Source organism: Podarcis erhardii (genome assembly GCF_964252035.2).
Source record: "Podarcis erhardii genome assembly, chromosome: 3".
Classification (NCBI taxonomy): Eukaryota; Metazoa; Chordata; class Lepidosauria; order Squamata; family Lacertidae; genus Podarcis; species Podarcis erhardii.
In genome coordinates, this window is record NC_138507.1 from 81,033,112 (window position 1) to 81,049,714 (window position 16,603).

General features: G+C 38.6%; 1 protein-coding gene across 5 annotated transcripts in view; it reads left to right on the top strand.

Moving 5' to 3' along the window:
* The window catches only part of KIF26B (kinesin family member 26B), a 283,873-nt gene that overhangs the window by 242,585 nt on the left and 24,685 nt on the right, over nucleotides 1–16,603 (top strand). For all 5 annotated transcript variants that reach the window (XM_081857638.1, XM_081857639.1, XM_081857641.1 and 2 more), the window contains one exon: nucleotides 14,840–15,002. In XM_081857638.1, coding sequence (XP_081713764.1) covers nucleotides 14,840–15,002 — 163 coding nt within the window. The remainder of the gene's footprint in view (nucleotides 1–14,839; nucleotides 15,003–16,603) is intronic.

Consider the following 16,603-nt stretch of genomic DNA (forward strand, 5'->3'; position numbering starts at 1 on the left):
TGAAAACATGTAAAATTGACACACAGTATTTCTATACTTAAATTGTTTCACAAAGATGAAGGTAAATGTAGTTGGAACTACTCAAAAGCAGGGTACTAAGAGCTTCATGGCAAATGTTATATATGTGTTGTAAATTAGTTTTAGAATTGAGGGATGAATACAGATGGTAGAAGTAGATCTTTATTGACACCAGTTTCATTAAAGTGAATAGCAGAAACGGACCTAACTAAAAAGAAATAAGGATTCACAGTTCCAGGATTATTATTTTAAAAAAAAAAAAAATATTCTGCCATAAAGAGTATGTGGTTACCTTGTGCCTTGTACGCTTCATAACCAGCCTGTGCCTCTCACTGGTTTGCTGAAAAAAATTAAGTTTGGATAGCCCCGCATATGCTGCTCCAAACTCTCTGGAGAACAGATGGTATACAAATGTGATAACTAAATAAACAAATAATTGAAGGATTTTGATATCTCTAGCCAAGTTCTAATGGCCAGTGGGTATGAAAACTGTCCATCAGAAGCTGCCTTAATTTGCTTGACATGTTGCCTGCCATTGGTACACAGAGAGAATTTTCTTGACACTAAGGCAAATTTTTAAAAAATAAAATTAAGACTAAAAAAACGGCATAGGAAACTTCCTGATTTGTGTGCTGAGCCACAGCACATGAAAGGCTCACTACATGCCGACAGTTGCCATGGAGAGTGATTTCAAGCAGTCTTCATGTGGCAGCCATTTTGTGTGTGGTGGCTCAGGGGATATACAAAGCCTGTTCCAGGTGAAAATAATAGAAGTTCATTAAGTTTCCAGGTATATACTTAACTTATATATTCCTGGTAAGTTTCCTGATTATCAAATGAAACTCTTCTGCTTTTCAGATTCCACCCTCCACCCCCAACAATGGGAATGTTTCAGATAGGAATCCCTACATTATTTCCTTCTATTCAGATGAAGTTATTTTTTATGTACAATCTGATTTTCTGAGAAAGTTGAATGGCCTCAGTTTTTGTAATGATCTCTAGATACAGATACTTGAGGGTGTTGCTTGATCTGAATTCTTAAGCAAGCCAACCTGATTTTTACTTCCCAGACAAGAATCAGTAATTATTTTTGCACTTAGTAGTGAATTTTGCAGTGCAGTTCTTTGATCAGAACGGCAATATGACAATGTACTTTGCACATTAAAATGCATACAAAAATTCCTTGTAGGATAAATTGCATTTTTGTACGCACTTTCTTCTTTTAAAAAGTGCAAAAATACATTTGAAAATAATGTAAATAAATGTTCATGTTTGTATTTTTAATTACTCATTGATGCAGACACAAAACTGAATTACCTTATGAGTGAACATGTGCAAAACTGACACTGACCAGAAACAGACTGATCTGTCTATCCCTAGATTTCCCCTAAAGTTTTAAGTTGGTATACAAAGTGATGTTTTGTGGTTAATGGAGGCGAGAGACTGTTTGGACTTGACCGTCTTGGTGCTGTCTTCCATGTGACATACAGAGCTATGGGTCACCACAGATCAAAAAGCTTTGGAATATGTTTTCCCTCCTCTTCCATTTTTCCGTAAAAGACTACACTTGCCAGTTGTGATGTTGAGGATTGATTTATTGTATTTATGAGATAATTAGGGATAACAGAAAATTTTTAAGGGCTTCCTGTGAGTGACTTCGATATTCTTACTGCATATAATGTTTTGGGGCTATTGTAAAAGCATGCTTTTATTTGAAGGAATAAGCTGTATGAACTGAGGCACATGTATAGGCAAGAAAAATGTTTAATTCGTAGAACAGAAATAGTTCTGCTTTTCTTTACTGCTGTGCTGCGGTCTGATAGCACTAGGAGGCTGGCACACAAAGGTTTTCTCCGGCAGATGCCAACAATCCTACTGAGTGACCTCCCCAGCTTCCTGGAGAGTTGCTCTATTTATACTGGTTGCAATTCCAATCCAAGTGGTTTCTGAAATTGAACAGCAGTCAATTTATTTTCAGGTACCACTCCATTTGGAATTGCAATTAGGATAACAAGATCAGTTCTCTAGTGCAGGAAATTGGGAAGGTCACGCTACAAGATGGTTGGCGTCTTGATGGGGGGCCCCTGCTACTTCAGATCAAGGGAATCTCACCCAACTGATCTAATTATGAAACCTTCTCAAAAGTTCATGAATATGCATAACACAATCACCAATATTTGACGTTAATTTCACTTGAGGAAATAACAACCCTGATATTCCACGTCTGAGTTCTAATGATTCACAGCAGGGGAGTCCCAGGGAAAAAAATGTTGTATTTTCCTGAACAGAGACACTAGACAGTATTGTGAGACATGTTGTCCAGTATATGCTGTGTCATTAAGGTCATAAGATATTGGCAGCATTTTCACTGTCAGATATGAGGCCACCTGGAGAGTTTCCATGGGCGGCATTCACACAGTGCTTTTGTCCATTTCCCCTACATTTCCCTAACTTAATCCCAGCACTATATTTGATCTTTTACATAGTGTAAAAGCCACTTCCAGAAAACTAATGGAATAAAACCCATTTTTAGTGCTCATTCCCATGTTATCTGATTCCAGAAAATAATCTACTTGCAGTCTCCTTAACCCAGAAAATTTTGAGAGTAAAGTGATGAAATTTGGGTTGGCATACCAGCATACAGTTCTTTCTTGTTTTCGTGCAGGAATCATTGGGGGGGGGGGAGAGAAGCATGCATGTGCAGAAATGGTAAGAGAGGAGTGATGGTGTCCAATGGCACCTGTTGTTGAGCAACACACCCACTGGTGTGAATGAAGTTTAGCATTAACCTTTCCCTTTTCTCCTGCCATTTCTGTCTAATGAAAATTGGGCAGAGACTATGAATTGTTTTGGACAAAAAGAAGGAGAGTTGGCAGAGGAAGTGTGTGCATGTCACACATCCTTTGTGCACTTTCTGTGTAACATTTGAAGTTTCACTTTGGGGAGAAATATGATCAGTAGCTCTGTGTGTGGGAGCTAACATATCTCATCAAGGAGATATATGGGTACCCTCTTTGGATAATGTACAGGAAGCATCAATATACAAATAAAGACACACAAGTCACTTGGACTTTCTTTGTGTTTCATTGTTAGCATGTGAAGTTGCTCTGTGCTTCATCTGTGAATACAGCTGGTACCAAATAAATGTTCCAGTGGCTTACAACCAGCCAGTTATTGCCAATGAATTTTAACAAGCATTATCAAGTAATGTCAAGACTGATTGAGTTTGGAAGAGGTCAGTGTCCTGTCTTGCCTCCTAAAGAATGCTATAGTCATTCCAGCTCCTTTGGGTAATCAGATCACAATTAATAACAGGGAAGGACATTTATTTGTGGTGACAAAATGTTATGTTTATACATGCATTCATCGATTCTGGAGACAATGCCAGGATCAGAGCCTTCCTTCAATATATAGGCAAGAAATCTTAAAAAAAATTAAGACCCTAGCCTTTGTGTGTGTGCCATGAGTTGCCGGCTGTATTTAATGATGAAAGGAACTGCTATTCACATATGTATATTTAAGAAGGGGTGAATATTTGACTTTGTGAGAATTCCTGATTTTGGTACCATGCAAATTTATTTAAATATAATCAGTCAGAAAGGTACACCCACAAACGTATGCTCAGCAGTAATTCACTTGACCAGCTGAAGTAATAACTATCGTATAGCAGGAGTATCACCTGATGTCTAACTCTTTATAGATACATTAGAAATTCCAAACATAGCAGCTGCTCTATGATAGCCTGACTACATGAAAGCTATCATGTGATTACCATAAGTCTGAGGAAATTTGCCTTCCAGTTGCATTAATATGACATGGCAACTGTGCTTCATTGCTCTTAGAAGCAATCTCTAACATTCTTGTTCCAAGCATGGTCAGGCATCAGGTGGAGAAAAGGAAACTTTCATTTTCCTCCTGGAGTTTTCTCTTTTATACTTGCCCAGTGCCTGTGCTACCCTGTTCGCACAGTAGCTGATGTTTGTGCAATGAATGAAAGATGCAAGGAAGGACAGCTGTTAAAATGTCTCCATCGTTGACCTGCTAGAGGTTTGCGGGTGCCTCTTACTCCTGTTTGTGGAGACGTGAGTGCTTCCCTTTATTTTGGCCACTCATGCGCTGGACAGAGTCCCCACTCCCCCACCCCTAAAAACTGTTTGGTTCCTCTAACTCCTGCCATGGTGCTTCTGTATAGAGCTGTGACATGGGATTTATAGTGACGGGAGAATCTAAATTCCGGGGGAATCTCCACATAGGATCTACCAACTCAGCAAGTTCAGGAAATTGCTCCTAAGGAGATACCAGCTTATGTAGGAGGCCATGTTCTGCCTTGCAGACTGTGCAGCTGCACTGACCCTGCACTGTGTCTGAAATGTGGCTTTTGCTTTCTAAATGCGTGTCCTAGCAATTCAGTTTGCAAGCCACTGAAACAGTGGCAGGCCACAGTACAGGCCTGGTCCTTTCTGCCTCTTGTTAGTCTGCCTCTAATTCCCTATCAGGAGACTACCTTTATTAATAGATTGTTGGTTGTGAGTATATTCTGATACTTATGAGTACAAAATGGCTCATGTATGCCATTTATTTGTGAATATTGCAGTGCCTGGTGTGCAAACACAATTACTCTAGTCATCTGTTGTCTGTAGTGTATAACATCAGCACTATTTTGAAGATCCACCCACAGTCAGCAGTATTTTAGCAGTCTGACTCTTTTCTCTGACATAAGCATATGGATCCTAATTAGTTTTCAGTTTAACTGAGATTTCTTCTGTTATGATAAAATTTATTACAAGCTGCCCTCAATATAGAGATGTAGGCACATGCACAATATAATCTGTTTCTTTGCATTTTATCCTGATTTTTTGTTGTTTTCTGGTAGGTGCCTGTGAGATGGTTAAACAAGTAGAACTGGTGGACTGGATGATTAAGTGATAGAATATAAGTAGCTTTTTAAAATTTTATTTTAGCAGTGATGTTCACAGATAGAGAAACTCTGCTAATCCTTCCAATGATGTGCCAAAGGCACAAGTTAGTTTCAAAGGACAGACAAAATGATAGATGAAGAGATTCATTGGTATCTGCTCTGAGGACTCATGCTAATCAGAGCTGGGGGGGGGATCATTTTTGTTAAACAATAAGTTTCACTGATAAAATCAGAGCTGAGTTGTAAAAATTATAAAGAACAGTTGAGCCCATAGCATAATAAAAAGTAAAATTATGCAAATTATAAAGTACCTAGCTATAGGCTAATCTTACATAATGAAATGTTGAACAACCAAAGCAAGGAACCCCTTTTTTGGTGGGATAGGAATAAAATCATACTCAAAAACATAATTTAAAACAGAACTGAAGATCCATGAATCTACCAGTAATATGTGTTCAAAACCTTTCAATGTAAAATGAACATATAAATGGTATAACCAAACAAAATAAAATACCTGTGACACGCTGGTAACATATGAACTGTGCCCGTCAGTTTCCATTCTTTTTAACTTCGTACATACTGTTAGGTATTCCCAAATTCTCTGCACAATAAGATTTTCAGTGGTTCACTAGTTACCAGGGCTTGGTTTCCTTTGGAATTTAACTATTTATTTAATAGGGTGTGCAACTACTTTTTAGGCAAAATTTGCCCCAAAGTGATATATATAACCCAACAACAGAACCATTAAAAAAAGAATCATAATACAAATAGTCCATCTATCTCTGGAGATCAGCATCCAATAGCTCAGCCCCCAAATGCCATGATGAAGAAAGAAGTCTTTGAGGCTCTTTAAAATTAACAAGGGGAGGAGTGACTTTACTGGAGGCTTGCTGGTGCTCTGTAATATTTGTGTTTGTTTAGAAGCATAAAGGTTGAGCATAGGTGGAAGTACAGTATTAAACAATCCAATGGCTTTCGTAGGTTCAGTATTCCCACATCAGTTTCTCAATGAAGGTGCAGGAAGAAATGCATGGCCCCTTCCCCAAAATGTCTCTCCTCTCCCAGAATACTTACGCCATCATTTAAATGAAGGTCTACCAGTTATTCCCTATGGCTGGTGTAGTAACCTTTGGCCCCCAGGTGTTGGAGAATGATAACTTCCATGCTTACTAGGACTGATGGAAATTGTAGTTCATCGACATCTGGAGGGCCAAAAAATCTCCACTCCTGCCCTATGACAACCGATCACCTTAGTTTACCTTAGACTATGCCCAGCTAGACCTGTTCAGCCAGGGTTTTTTTTACCACCTTATAGTTTTTATTTTTACAGTCACAAGCACACAGGGTTGGAAGAGACCCCGAGAGATCACCAGTTAGTTCAACACCAAACCAGTCACAATGTATTTGCTAAGAAGCAAAAATTGTATTTCTTCTGATGCTTTTTTTGTCATTTGTGCCCATAAACGTATTTCCATTATTTAAGAACTGGGAGTAATATTTTCAATTGTAGAGAGAAACCATTAGTAATATTATTTTGTTTCTATTTTAAAAATCACCCTGCTCAACTCTGATGTCCACTGCTGTTTAGCCCCAAATTCTGCTCACACAGTTTTTCTCTTGAATTTAGCTGCTGGGGCTACACACACACACCACTCTCTTCAAAAAGAAGAAATCAGTTGTTATGAAGATGAGGAAATGTGGAGGGGTATTAACTTTATCCCCCTTTTAACCCTGAATAGATTCAGAGACACAATTATTGCTTATTGAAAAGGGCTCCACCCACATAGCCCTTGCAGGTGGGTCAAGGAGAGAAATGGCCATTGTACGTAACACCCATTTGAATATTCTGTAACTTTTTCAGTTCAGGGTACATCCACAATACATCTCTGACTCCTAGCTTGATCAGGAGAAAATATTTTACTGTAAGACTCTGGCATTTATATGCAATGTTCAACACTTTTTTCTGAATTCTAAGAGAGTTATGTTTTGTGCCACAAGTGGTTAATGACCCAGCCCTTTGGATTCTTTCTAAAACTCTTTGATTCTACCACCACCACCCCAGCTTGGAGAAAAGAGAGTTATTATAGAGTGAGTTATTGCTTTTGAATAGGATCTTGTATATTGAAGTTAAAAGGAAAAGCACTGAGAACCTCTGTGCTTAACCTCTCTCCTCCTGCTATGAATTGCTTTCTGTATTTCTGGAGAGAAATTGCACATAATGTAAATGTGGCATTATAACACATGTATTTGACTGCCAGAAATAAAGTTCACAGATGAACAAACTCCACTAAGTTTGTCTCCTCTTTCAGTGGTTTGCCCAGGGCACAAGTCAATTTCAAAGGACAGACAAGAAGAAAGACCAAGGAGCTCATTGGTGGCCATTCTTCTGAGGACTCAGTAAAGCTTGTAGGAGCTCAGCAAGAAAATGGGAGCTGAGTTGTGCATATTACACAATTGAGTCTTTAGTTTAGTCAGTCAAAATGTCAGGATTCCAGTGAATTATTTTCACTTTCTGGCTGTTCTACCCATTTTAGGAGACCTGTGGGAAGTATCACCGGTAACTCAGGAATTGCCACAATCTATTTGTAATCCATCTAAAAAGATCTGAGAAAAATTCATTATTATTTTCATGGACAATTGGTAAGCAAACATTTACCAAATCATGTTGTTAAATTTTCAACATGAGTCTTTTCCAGAAAATACATCTGTTCTCTATTTTTTTAAAAAAAGATATGGGGTAAAAATGAGTATATAATAAATAATAAGATTCCATTGATAATGTTAAACATAAGCCAATATTTACATAATGACAGGCAAAATTGCTTCCAAAGTTCTAGTCATCATAAGCATCAGTCATCCTGATGATTGTTCATCTGTTGTGTACTGGCTGTTTAGATATTTTGCAATAACACACTGCTTGTACAATTGTGTTTTATTTTTTATATCAAATGAAGGTTGATGTAATGATATTTATGTATATGGTATAAGCATTGAGATTTTAATTACAATGCATATTTATCTCTCATCATCTCTTTTCAGGAGGCTCCCATGTTACCAATATTTTCAGTGATGATTTTGCTATCTCACTGAAAGATATTTAGGCTAAAATATTCTGGATGCTTACATGCAAATATGCCTTACTGAATGTACAGGAATCTGTGCAGCAATGTGGCATACTGGGAACAATATAGATCTTGTGTAAATTATGGACTGTATTAGCTCTGTAATGGATTCATAATTATCTGATATCGGGGTTTGTTACATGCTGACTGAGAATAATTTAAAGTTAATTTCTGTTGTAAGATTATGTGAAACTTAGTATAAGTATGACTGTTGTCTTACGTGGTAGGCAAGTGTTACTGCCCAAATTTACTGGAAAGAGTCTTCTAATAATGAAAATAATGATGGCAACAATAGCTGTTAAAATGTCTAAGTACTAGAAAATGAGAGCAAACCAAAGGAAAAATGTATGAGTGAAGAACATTTGGGAATTGTTTTACCATAAGGTCAAACTGTATGTTACATTGAACATGTGACTACATTTAATGTATCTGTTTGAGTTGCATATCTCAAATGAATATTCATGTGTATCCCAGCGTTGACCTGTACTAAAGTGACAGTACACCTTATGCTTTTTAGGATCAAAGCCACTAAACATGCCATTTCTATGAAATTTACAAAACCAGGTCTGTTTTTCATGTCTTAGTAACACCTTAGCTTACTCTGACATTCATGTTTAACCTTCCTTTTTATAGAACTGCTTGTGTACCAGAAATGACTATGTCATAATGAAAGACAAACCCCATACAGGCAATTTTAGCAAACAAGACTGTGACTATTTTTCAGTTCAATTGGTTGTCACAATTCCTTTCTTTCCCTCTTCCCTTTTTTATTTCCTTTCTCTTTTAACCAGTAATCCTTCAAAAACTGGAATTACCTCTTATCTCTGTTTCGCCAGCATACAAAAACAATTAAACCCCATAACTAAGCATAGCTTTATACTGTTCCACAATGTAAATGTTTATTAAAGCAGGAATGTCTACAGTTCTGGGCCAAGACATTTTGCTTCCTGAGGTGAAAATAGTACTGAAAGCATCTCATTCGGCCCAATGGTAGGTCTGGGCCTGACAGATGTATGGGATCATTGTTAGGGTACGTTGTTGAGGACCCCCAAAACCCCAGATTGACTTCCTGCTCTTACAACAACTATTCTTAATTCCTGTCTATAAAACGGGACGATAGCAGGGTTGCAACTGTAATTAATGAATCAAAATGTTCTAACTCAATACAAAAAAATGGAGCTGTGTAGATCTCTTGATCATCAAGCTGACACTGATCTTTAAAAGGATGTGTGTATATTTCAGGCTCAGCAGAAAATGGAGGTTCTACTAGTCCAGCATTTTCTTCTGGAAGCTCACTAGCAGGGCATGCTGTGAAAGTGATGCTTATCTTCTGTTTTATTTATATCTTGCTTCTAATAATCCGAGGAATTTTGCCCATTTACACAGAGGTTCCATTATGCCATCATAGCTAATGACCATTAACAGACATAACTTCCATGAATTTTCCTAATTTTTTTATCAAAGGCATCTAAACTTGCAGACAACACCACAAACATCATCTTGTGTAGTAACATGATGTTTAACCTGTCCCTCCTATTGAAGAGTATTGACAATTGCACTACAAGGAGTAGGGCTGGGATCCAACCATGATGTTTCACAATTTAGAGAAGACTTAGCACACCACACCAATCAAATGCTGCTATGCTATGCCAAATTATACTTTTTCTTATTAGTTGACTAATACAGACAGAAGCAGGTGCAGGCATAATGTTTATATTTACTGACTACGTGAAATATATTTACATTTGCTCACTTTCTGCCAATAAATTACTGTATGACAGCAGGCTCAAGGGCGTACAATGCCTTATCATGTAATAATCACACACCTAGGTGGTTAATAGCATTTGCCATTGGCCTGCTGCCTAGCAAGAAACCATGATATGTGATTTGTATGAGTAGGGACACATGCCATGGCATGTTATATGGCTTAATAAAAAAAAATAAGGTTCTGTTTTCAGCTTTAATTTTGCTGTCACCAATGTTTGCATTCCTGTTTTTTTATTGGTTAGAGTCCTAAGAGAAATGGAAAGGAGGAATGAGAGGGGGGGAGGAAAGATAAAATATTTATGACTTAATATGTTTAAGACCTGGAATAAATACATAAAATTGTCTAAATAATCTCCTAGGGATAGGGGAATCTTGAGCCAATGTATTTAACTTGGTTACCATTCTTTTGTATATTTCCTTTTCATTTGGAAATGAAATCGGTGCTGTTCATCTTCTTTTTTTAATAATCACCTTGACAATCACAAAGACAGAACACTCCTTTCTGATCATTCACATTCAGCTCAAGGTGTGGGGAGGTACATCTGAATGCAAGGGAAGCATACTGAATCCTAGTTCTCAATGAGGTAGCAGCTTTGTGTTTGGGCTTCTGATTGCAGCACTTCAGGCTTGTCGATAAGGGTTTCCAGGGTGGGATGGCTCCCTGACTGTAAAAGGATTCCTGCACACAGAAAAACTAACATGCCAAGGAGAAGGCTAGACTATAATATTTCTAATAATAATTAGAGTGTGTTTATGGAGGCCCAGTATCCACCTGCAACCCAAAATGGTATAGCCCAGGCAGTTTTATTACTTCAATGTCAATTACATATTTTCATTTTTTAGAAGTATCATTGAGTGGCATGGGAAGTCTCAAACCCATCAGCTGACTGGCAAATCTATTCCTCTATAGCTTACTGGGGCCTGTTCTCCATCAGTCCTGTTCCTTGCAAGGCTCCACTTCCAGCAAAATAAAATATATGTATCAGAACTAATTGTTCTGACCTGTCCATACCAGATTCCCACAGCAGCAAGGCAGGACAAAGGCAGAAGGTGAACTAAGGCCTTGCTTCCTTCGGTCCACCTTCCCCAAGGTCCACCCCACTTGGGCTAAAGAAGATCAAGGGCCAAATATTCCTAGTGTGCAAAGGAGCACTTGTTCACTTGTCCCATCTGGCATGGTCCCAGCACCATTTGTCAGGTTGTTAGCAATGGAAGCCCTTGATTCCTTTGAGGAGTCTGGCTCAGGGGGCAGTATCCCTTGTATAACTCGAGCAGTCTCACAACTGCCAGAAAGTCAATATCTGTGATCAACAATATTGAAGAGTCGTCCTTAGAAAGGGTAGTTTGCCTATAGTCAATAACTGGCTGAATAATCAACAACATTAGATGGTGGGCAGGGTCCAGGTGATTACAGGGCTTGAGATAGTTGAGCCTGTACTGTGCCTAAATGGCAGCATTTACCAACTAAATCCAGCTTCTTCCATCTGCCATGCATATGCCCAAAATATTCAATCATCTAATGATAAGGAAGGATGCCTGGTGACAGCCATCAAAGTCAGCAGGCATAATATTCATAACTGCAATACGTCAAGGACCCACTCCTCCCTATATGAGCCAACCTGGACCTAGCAATTATCATCTGATGCCCTTCTTTGTGTGCCCTGTCCACGAGATGTCTGGAGAATAGCAACATGAGAACTGGCCTATTTCTGCAGTGGCTCCCCATTTGTGGAATGCTCTCCCCAGGGAGGCTTGCCTGTCACCTTTATTGTACATCTTTAGGCAAAAATGTTTCTCTTCAGCCAGGTCTTTGGTTGATTAACATTCTGTGTCCTTTTAAATATATTTTTTTGGGGGGGGGGCGTGCTATTGGTTTGTTTTGTTTTCGTTCTTATTTTTATTATGTATTATTTGTTTTTATTTTATATTTTTATGCTGTGAACCACCCTGAGATTTTTGACTGAAGGTGGTGTACAAATTAATTAATTAATTATAACTATATTCCTCATAACACAGAATTCTAACTGCATCTTTGGGAACAGGGCTACTGAATTGCTGTCACACAAGGGTAATTTAGGATAAGGGATTTGTGCCATCTTGAAAGGCCATCTTCAGAATGTTTTGATCCATATTTTTGTATGCTACTTTTATTAAAGTTGAAGTCAGCAGAAATATCTTTTGATATAAAATGTTTTGTGGGGTATTTTTTACATAACAATTATCCTTTATCAAAGTACCTTTGATTACCCCACTAGAAATAACCTAGCTTCTGAAGAATATTGGCTTATTTTCCTTATTGAAATAAAGCACCCATCTTCCTTTATTCTGACAGGAGGATAGAATCAGCTTTCAAAAAAATACAGATGCCCTGTGCATTTGTATACCTATTTGTAGGGTACCGGTATATTTTGAAATATAATAGGTGTGATTAAAAAGAAAAAAGAATCCAGAGATTTAAACTGCTGCAAGATCAAAGGAACAGAGGCAGCAACTACTAGGTGGCTTGTGTCTGATGGCATTTTTTATGTCTGTGTGTGGGTTTTTAAAAAATCATTAGCATATCTTATTGAAAGAGATAATTGAACCATTGAATTGGGAGGTCCAGATCTTGAATATAAAATGCAAAATATTTGCAAATTGCATGATTAGTAACCTTTCCTTTGTAGTTTTCTTTTGGGAAGCTGTTAAGCTAGCTATAAGAAAGGAGGCAGCTAACTCTAGCCTACAGCAAAGGGAAGATTATCAAGATAATGCTAGACTTTTTTGAGTCAAATATGAAACATTGCTGGTTTTTAAAATCATCTGTTGTTCTTTATAAGCATAATCTCAATAGATGTAACACAGGAATGTGCGTAATATAATCTCTCTTCCAACAGCAAGAATGCACTTCAGCATAATTCAGGGTTCAGGTGACCTACACACATCCATCATTTATAAGTCTCGAGGAAGACCACACCAGTTTGCTGATGATGGCTGCATGACTTAGTTATTCTCATGAGACCTACATGTAGTCTGTTGCCCCTTTGCACTGTCATTCCATGTTGTGCTTTGATGGACACATGAGTAAATGAAAGGCTTGGTATCGATTTCCATACAGATGTTAATAATTTTTGTGTACATCATCCATGGAATAGCGGTTACTCTTGCACAGAATTTGATATTGCAGTATTCCTTGATGAAGAGATGATGCACGAAGCTTGCACAACAGCTTTTTATCTCTTGGTCTGTGTGGATTCAAAGCTGAATCAGAGAAATGAATGCATTTTTCCTTGCTGTCATCTTAATGGAGTTTTGTTTACATCACATGCCATCAAATACTGTAGAGGGATTGACTAGCTCTGCCCACAGGAAGCTGAGAACCGGCAGATTCTGTGCAAAACAGAAGGTTGCACTTGAACTTTCTGGGGAAACTTTCAGACTTTCTGGTGGATGTTTTGTTTAGACATGATGAAATGGAGCTATTTGCTGCTGAATGGATCTACTTAGGATAGCAATATGTCTTGCATCCAGTGTCTTTAGACTCTCTCTTAAGAAAAATAATCAGGAAACAATTTGCTTATCTTGTACTTTATCTGCGCAAACACACACACACACACACACACACACACACACACACACGAGCTACTATATCTGCACATAGTAACTCTATTGTGTGTGTGTTAGTATCTCACTCCCTCACAGCAAGCAGTTTCAGCAAATTACCCCTTATGGCAGCAGGGGGAAGTACCAGTAGAGGCTGGTGCTAGTTGGTTCTGGTAGGGCAGGGAAGCCAATGTTAGGTGGCACCAGAACCAATCACACCAGGTGGTTGCAGGCCCCAGGAGACCCCAGAGGGCAGCCTTTGCTATTTCCTCCCTAGGGGTGTGAGGATACCAGCAGAGCCTACTATTCACCAAGAGGCAGTTGTAGAGGCAGCATTGGGTGGACATTGCAGAGGAGGAGGCAGATCTGACTTCCAAGGAGTGTGCCGCTGCAGCAACCTCAGGCAGTGCATTCATTGGAGGCCGGATTTGCTGCCCCTGTGGATCCTGACACCTGGTTGCCTTACTTTGCCTCATGAGTGGGCTGGCCTTGGAGCCAACTAATTTTAGTTTAGTCCATATCCTCCTCCCTGCTGAGTTCTGCAGGGAACTAAGGATGGCGGGGTATAAATAATAAAAATATTATTATTATTATTATTAAGGAGGAGGGAGCATAATTCCCATCCATTCCCATGGGGCTCTCAAAGGACAAGTGCCCTTGCTAACTGCATTAATAGAATGAATGGTTCCCACTATCATCACATAACACAGTGACTGTTTTACTCTTGAATTGTCTTGTGCATTGCTGACAAGAGGCAGGGTTTGTGTGTTTAAAAAAAAATCATTCTAAATAAGTTTTTGTTGTTGAATTTTTGATGGCATGCCACCACCTGCAGTAATAATTGGGGTTGCATTAATGCATAATGTTAGCAGAGTTTCTTCAGTGCCAAAGCAATTGTCATGCAATACCATTTGCAGGTCTCATTACAATCATTGGAAGTGATAGAGAGGCGGAGGTTGCAAGGTCTTCTAAAAATGAGTCCGTTCAGTGACTCAGTGTGTGACAGGGAGAAAATGGGACAAACTCATTCCATCTTCAGTCATCAAAAAGCATGACCAGAGGTGAAACTTGTGGTGTGTTTTAAGGCCTGATCCTTCTGTACCTTTAAATACAGCTAGGCTTTCTTTTAAAACTAGTTAGCCCAGAATAGGTTCCTGGTGATGAGGCGGCTTCCAGTGCTAAAATACTGCTGAAAATGTGCTAGGAAAACAAGACAGGCAGAAAACCCTTGAAAGATAAGAGCCTCTCCATTTCAGTGCAGGGATTTTCCAGCTTGTTCAGAGGCAGATGTAGTGCACTAGAATCCCGAAGAACAATGCTAATTAGTATTCCATTAAAAAGGAAGAAATCTTGCTGAGACCTGGAGTCACATCCCGACAGTCGAAGTGAAACATGGCTCACTAATGTAGCCTTAATTCTTTTTATTTTGCAGAGACAGCAAGCTGACCATGTTGCTCCGGGAGTCCCTTGGGAACATGAACTGCCGTACTACCATGATAGCTCACATTTCGGCAGCTGCAGGGAACTATGCTGAAACACTTTCCACCATCCAGATTGCATCCAGGGTTTTAAGAATGAAGAAAAAGAAAACAAAGGTAAGGACAAGGGGGGAACTCTTTTGTTGCCGTGCTCTGGAAAGAGCATGGCAAGCTAGGGATCCGAAAGAAATGGGAGAGGCCTTGAAAGTGCAGCTTCTAACAAAAATCAATATTCTTAATTTCTGATGGGATGGTAGTACATCCGAGTGCATGAGGGAAATCATATGTTCATTGTTAGATGAATGATTGGTTATAATAGGCACAGAAATGGCAGAGTTCAAACTCTCATGTTGCTTTCTTAAAGTCTATGTAGCATGGAATCCTGGTTAAAAGTCAAGCTGGAATAATTTATTAACATCATTCACATTAGCAGCCTAAGGATTGTTAAATGTGAGCTGAGATCAATTAACAGATTCTGCAAAATATCACTGCACAACAATCTCTTCCCAGAAAGAAATCTCTGCAACAGAGCATGCTGTAGTGTGTGACACCAATGTTAATTTTGATAGCATTTCCTTCATTAACCTTACAATGAATGAGCACAATCTTTAAAAAAAAAACACACACAAGAAGACTAGCTAATGTGGTCTGGATGGTACTAATTCAGCCAGTGCATTTGAAGCCAACATGATATTTTATCTTGAGAGTGAAAATTGAGAAGCTTGGTGTTCTGATCTGAATACTATATAGTTCTTTTAGAGGGGATTGCATATACCAATGCTCAGTTCTGATAAAAATCAGAAGCTAACATGCATTTGCAGCAAGAAAAGGTTGATCCAACACACGTTATTTTATATCTCTTCTTCTCTAGCCGCTATCTAAATAAAACTGAACATTAATTAAAATTTGCAACAACTAAGTAAAACTGTGAAAGTTAGTTGCCTAAGACTTTAGTATGGAGAGTATGTTTCTTCACAGTCACAGAGACTTTTTACTTCTTTTTGAAGTTAGACATGTGGGATCAGGACTTGGTAGAAGTGCCTCTCTAAGGAGACTTGCCTTGTTCCTACTCTGGACAATTTCTGCCAGCAGATAACGGCTTTTTAATTTTGGAAACTTCCTTCTCTTAAGCAAGCAATCAGCTTTTACTGCAGCTTAAGGCTGCAATCCAATACTTACCTCAATAGGACTTCCTTCTGTGCCAACATGTATTATGCTGCTAGCTGCTTATATTTTATTGCTGGGAGTGGTTTAATTGTTATTTCATTTGATATTGGCTTCAGTAGTTTGTGGAAATCAGTTTGAAAGGAGGCTCATAAAATGTATAAAGAAATAAAATGAAAGTCCCACTGTGTTAAAGTGTGTATCAGGAAACACATATTATCTATAATAAAAAAAATTGATAACTTGGACAGAGAAGTAGTGGAATCCTTTCTTAGAGATTTTTCAGGAAGTTACTGAGCGCATCTATTTGGCATTATTAAAATCTAGGAAATTTTAGTATTACTTGAGCTTTTGTTGCTGGAAACTGGACTAGAGGATCAATGTGTTCCCCTGCATCCTGAAATGCAGAGGTGAGCCCTCTTTTATATAGTTAATGGAAGAAAGACGTGGGAGGCATGGTTTGTTTTTTCTCATTCCTCCTTTTTTGCTTTCATCTCCACCGCTGTAATCACAGAAGTAGGCCCCCTTGATTCTAGTGAAATACACTTCCAAGT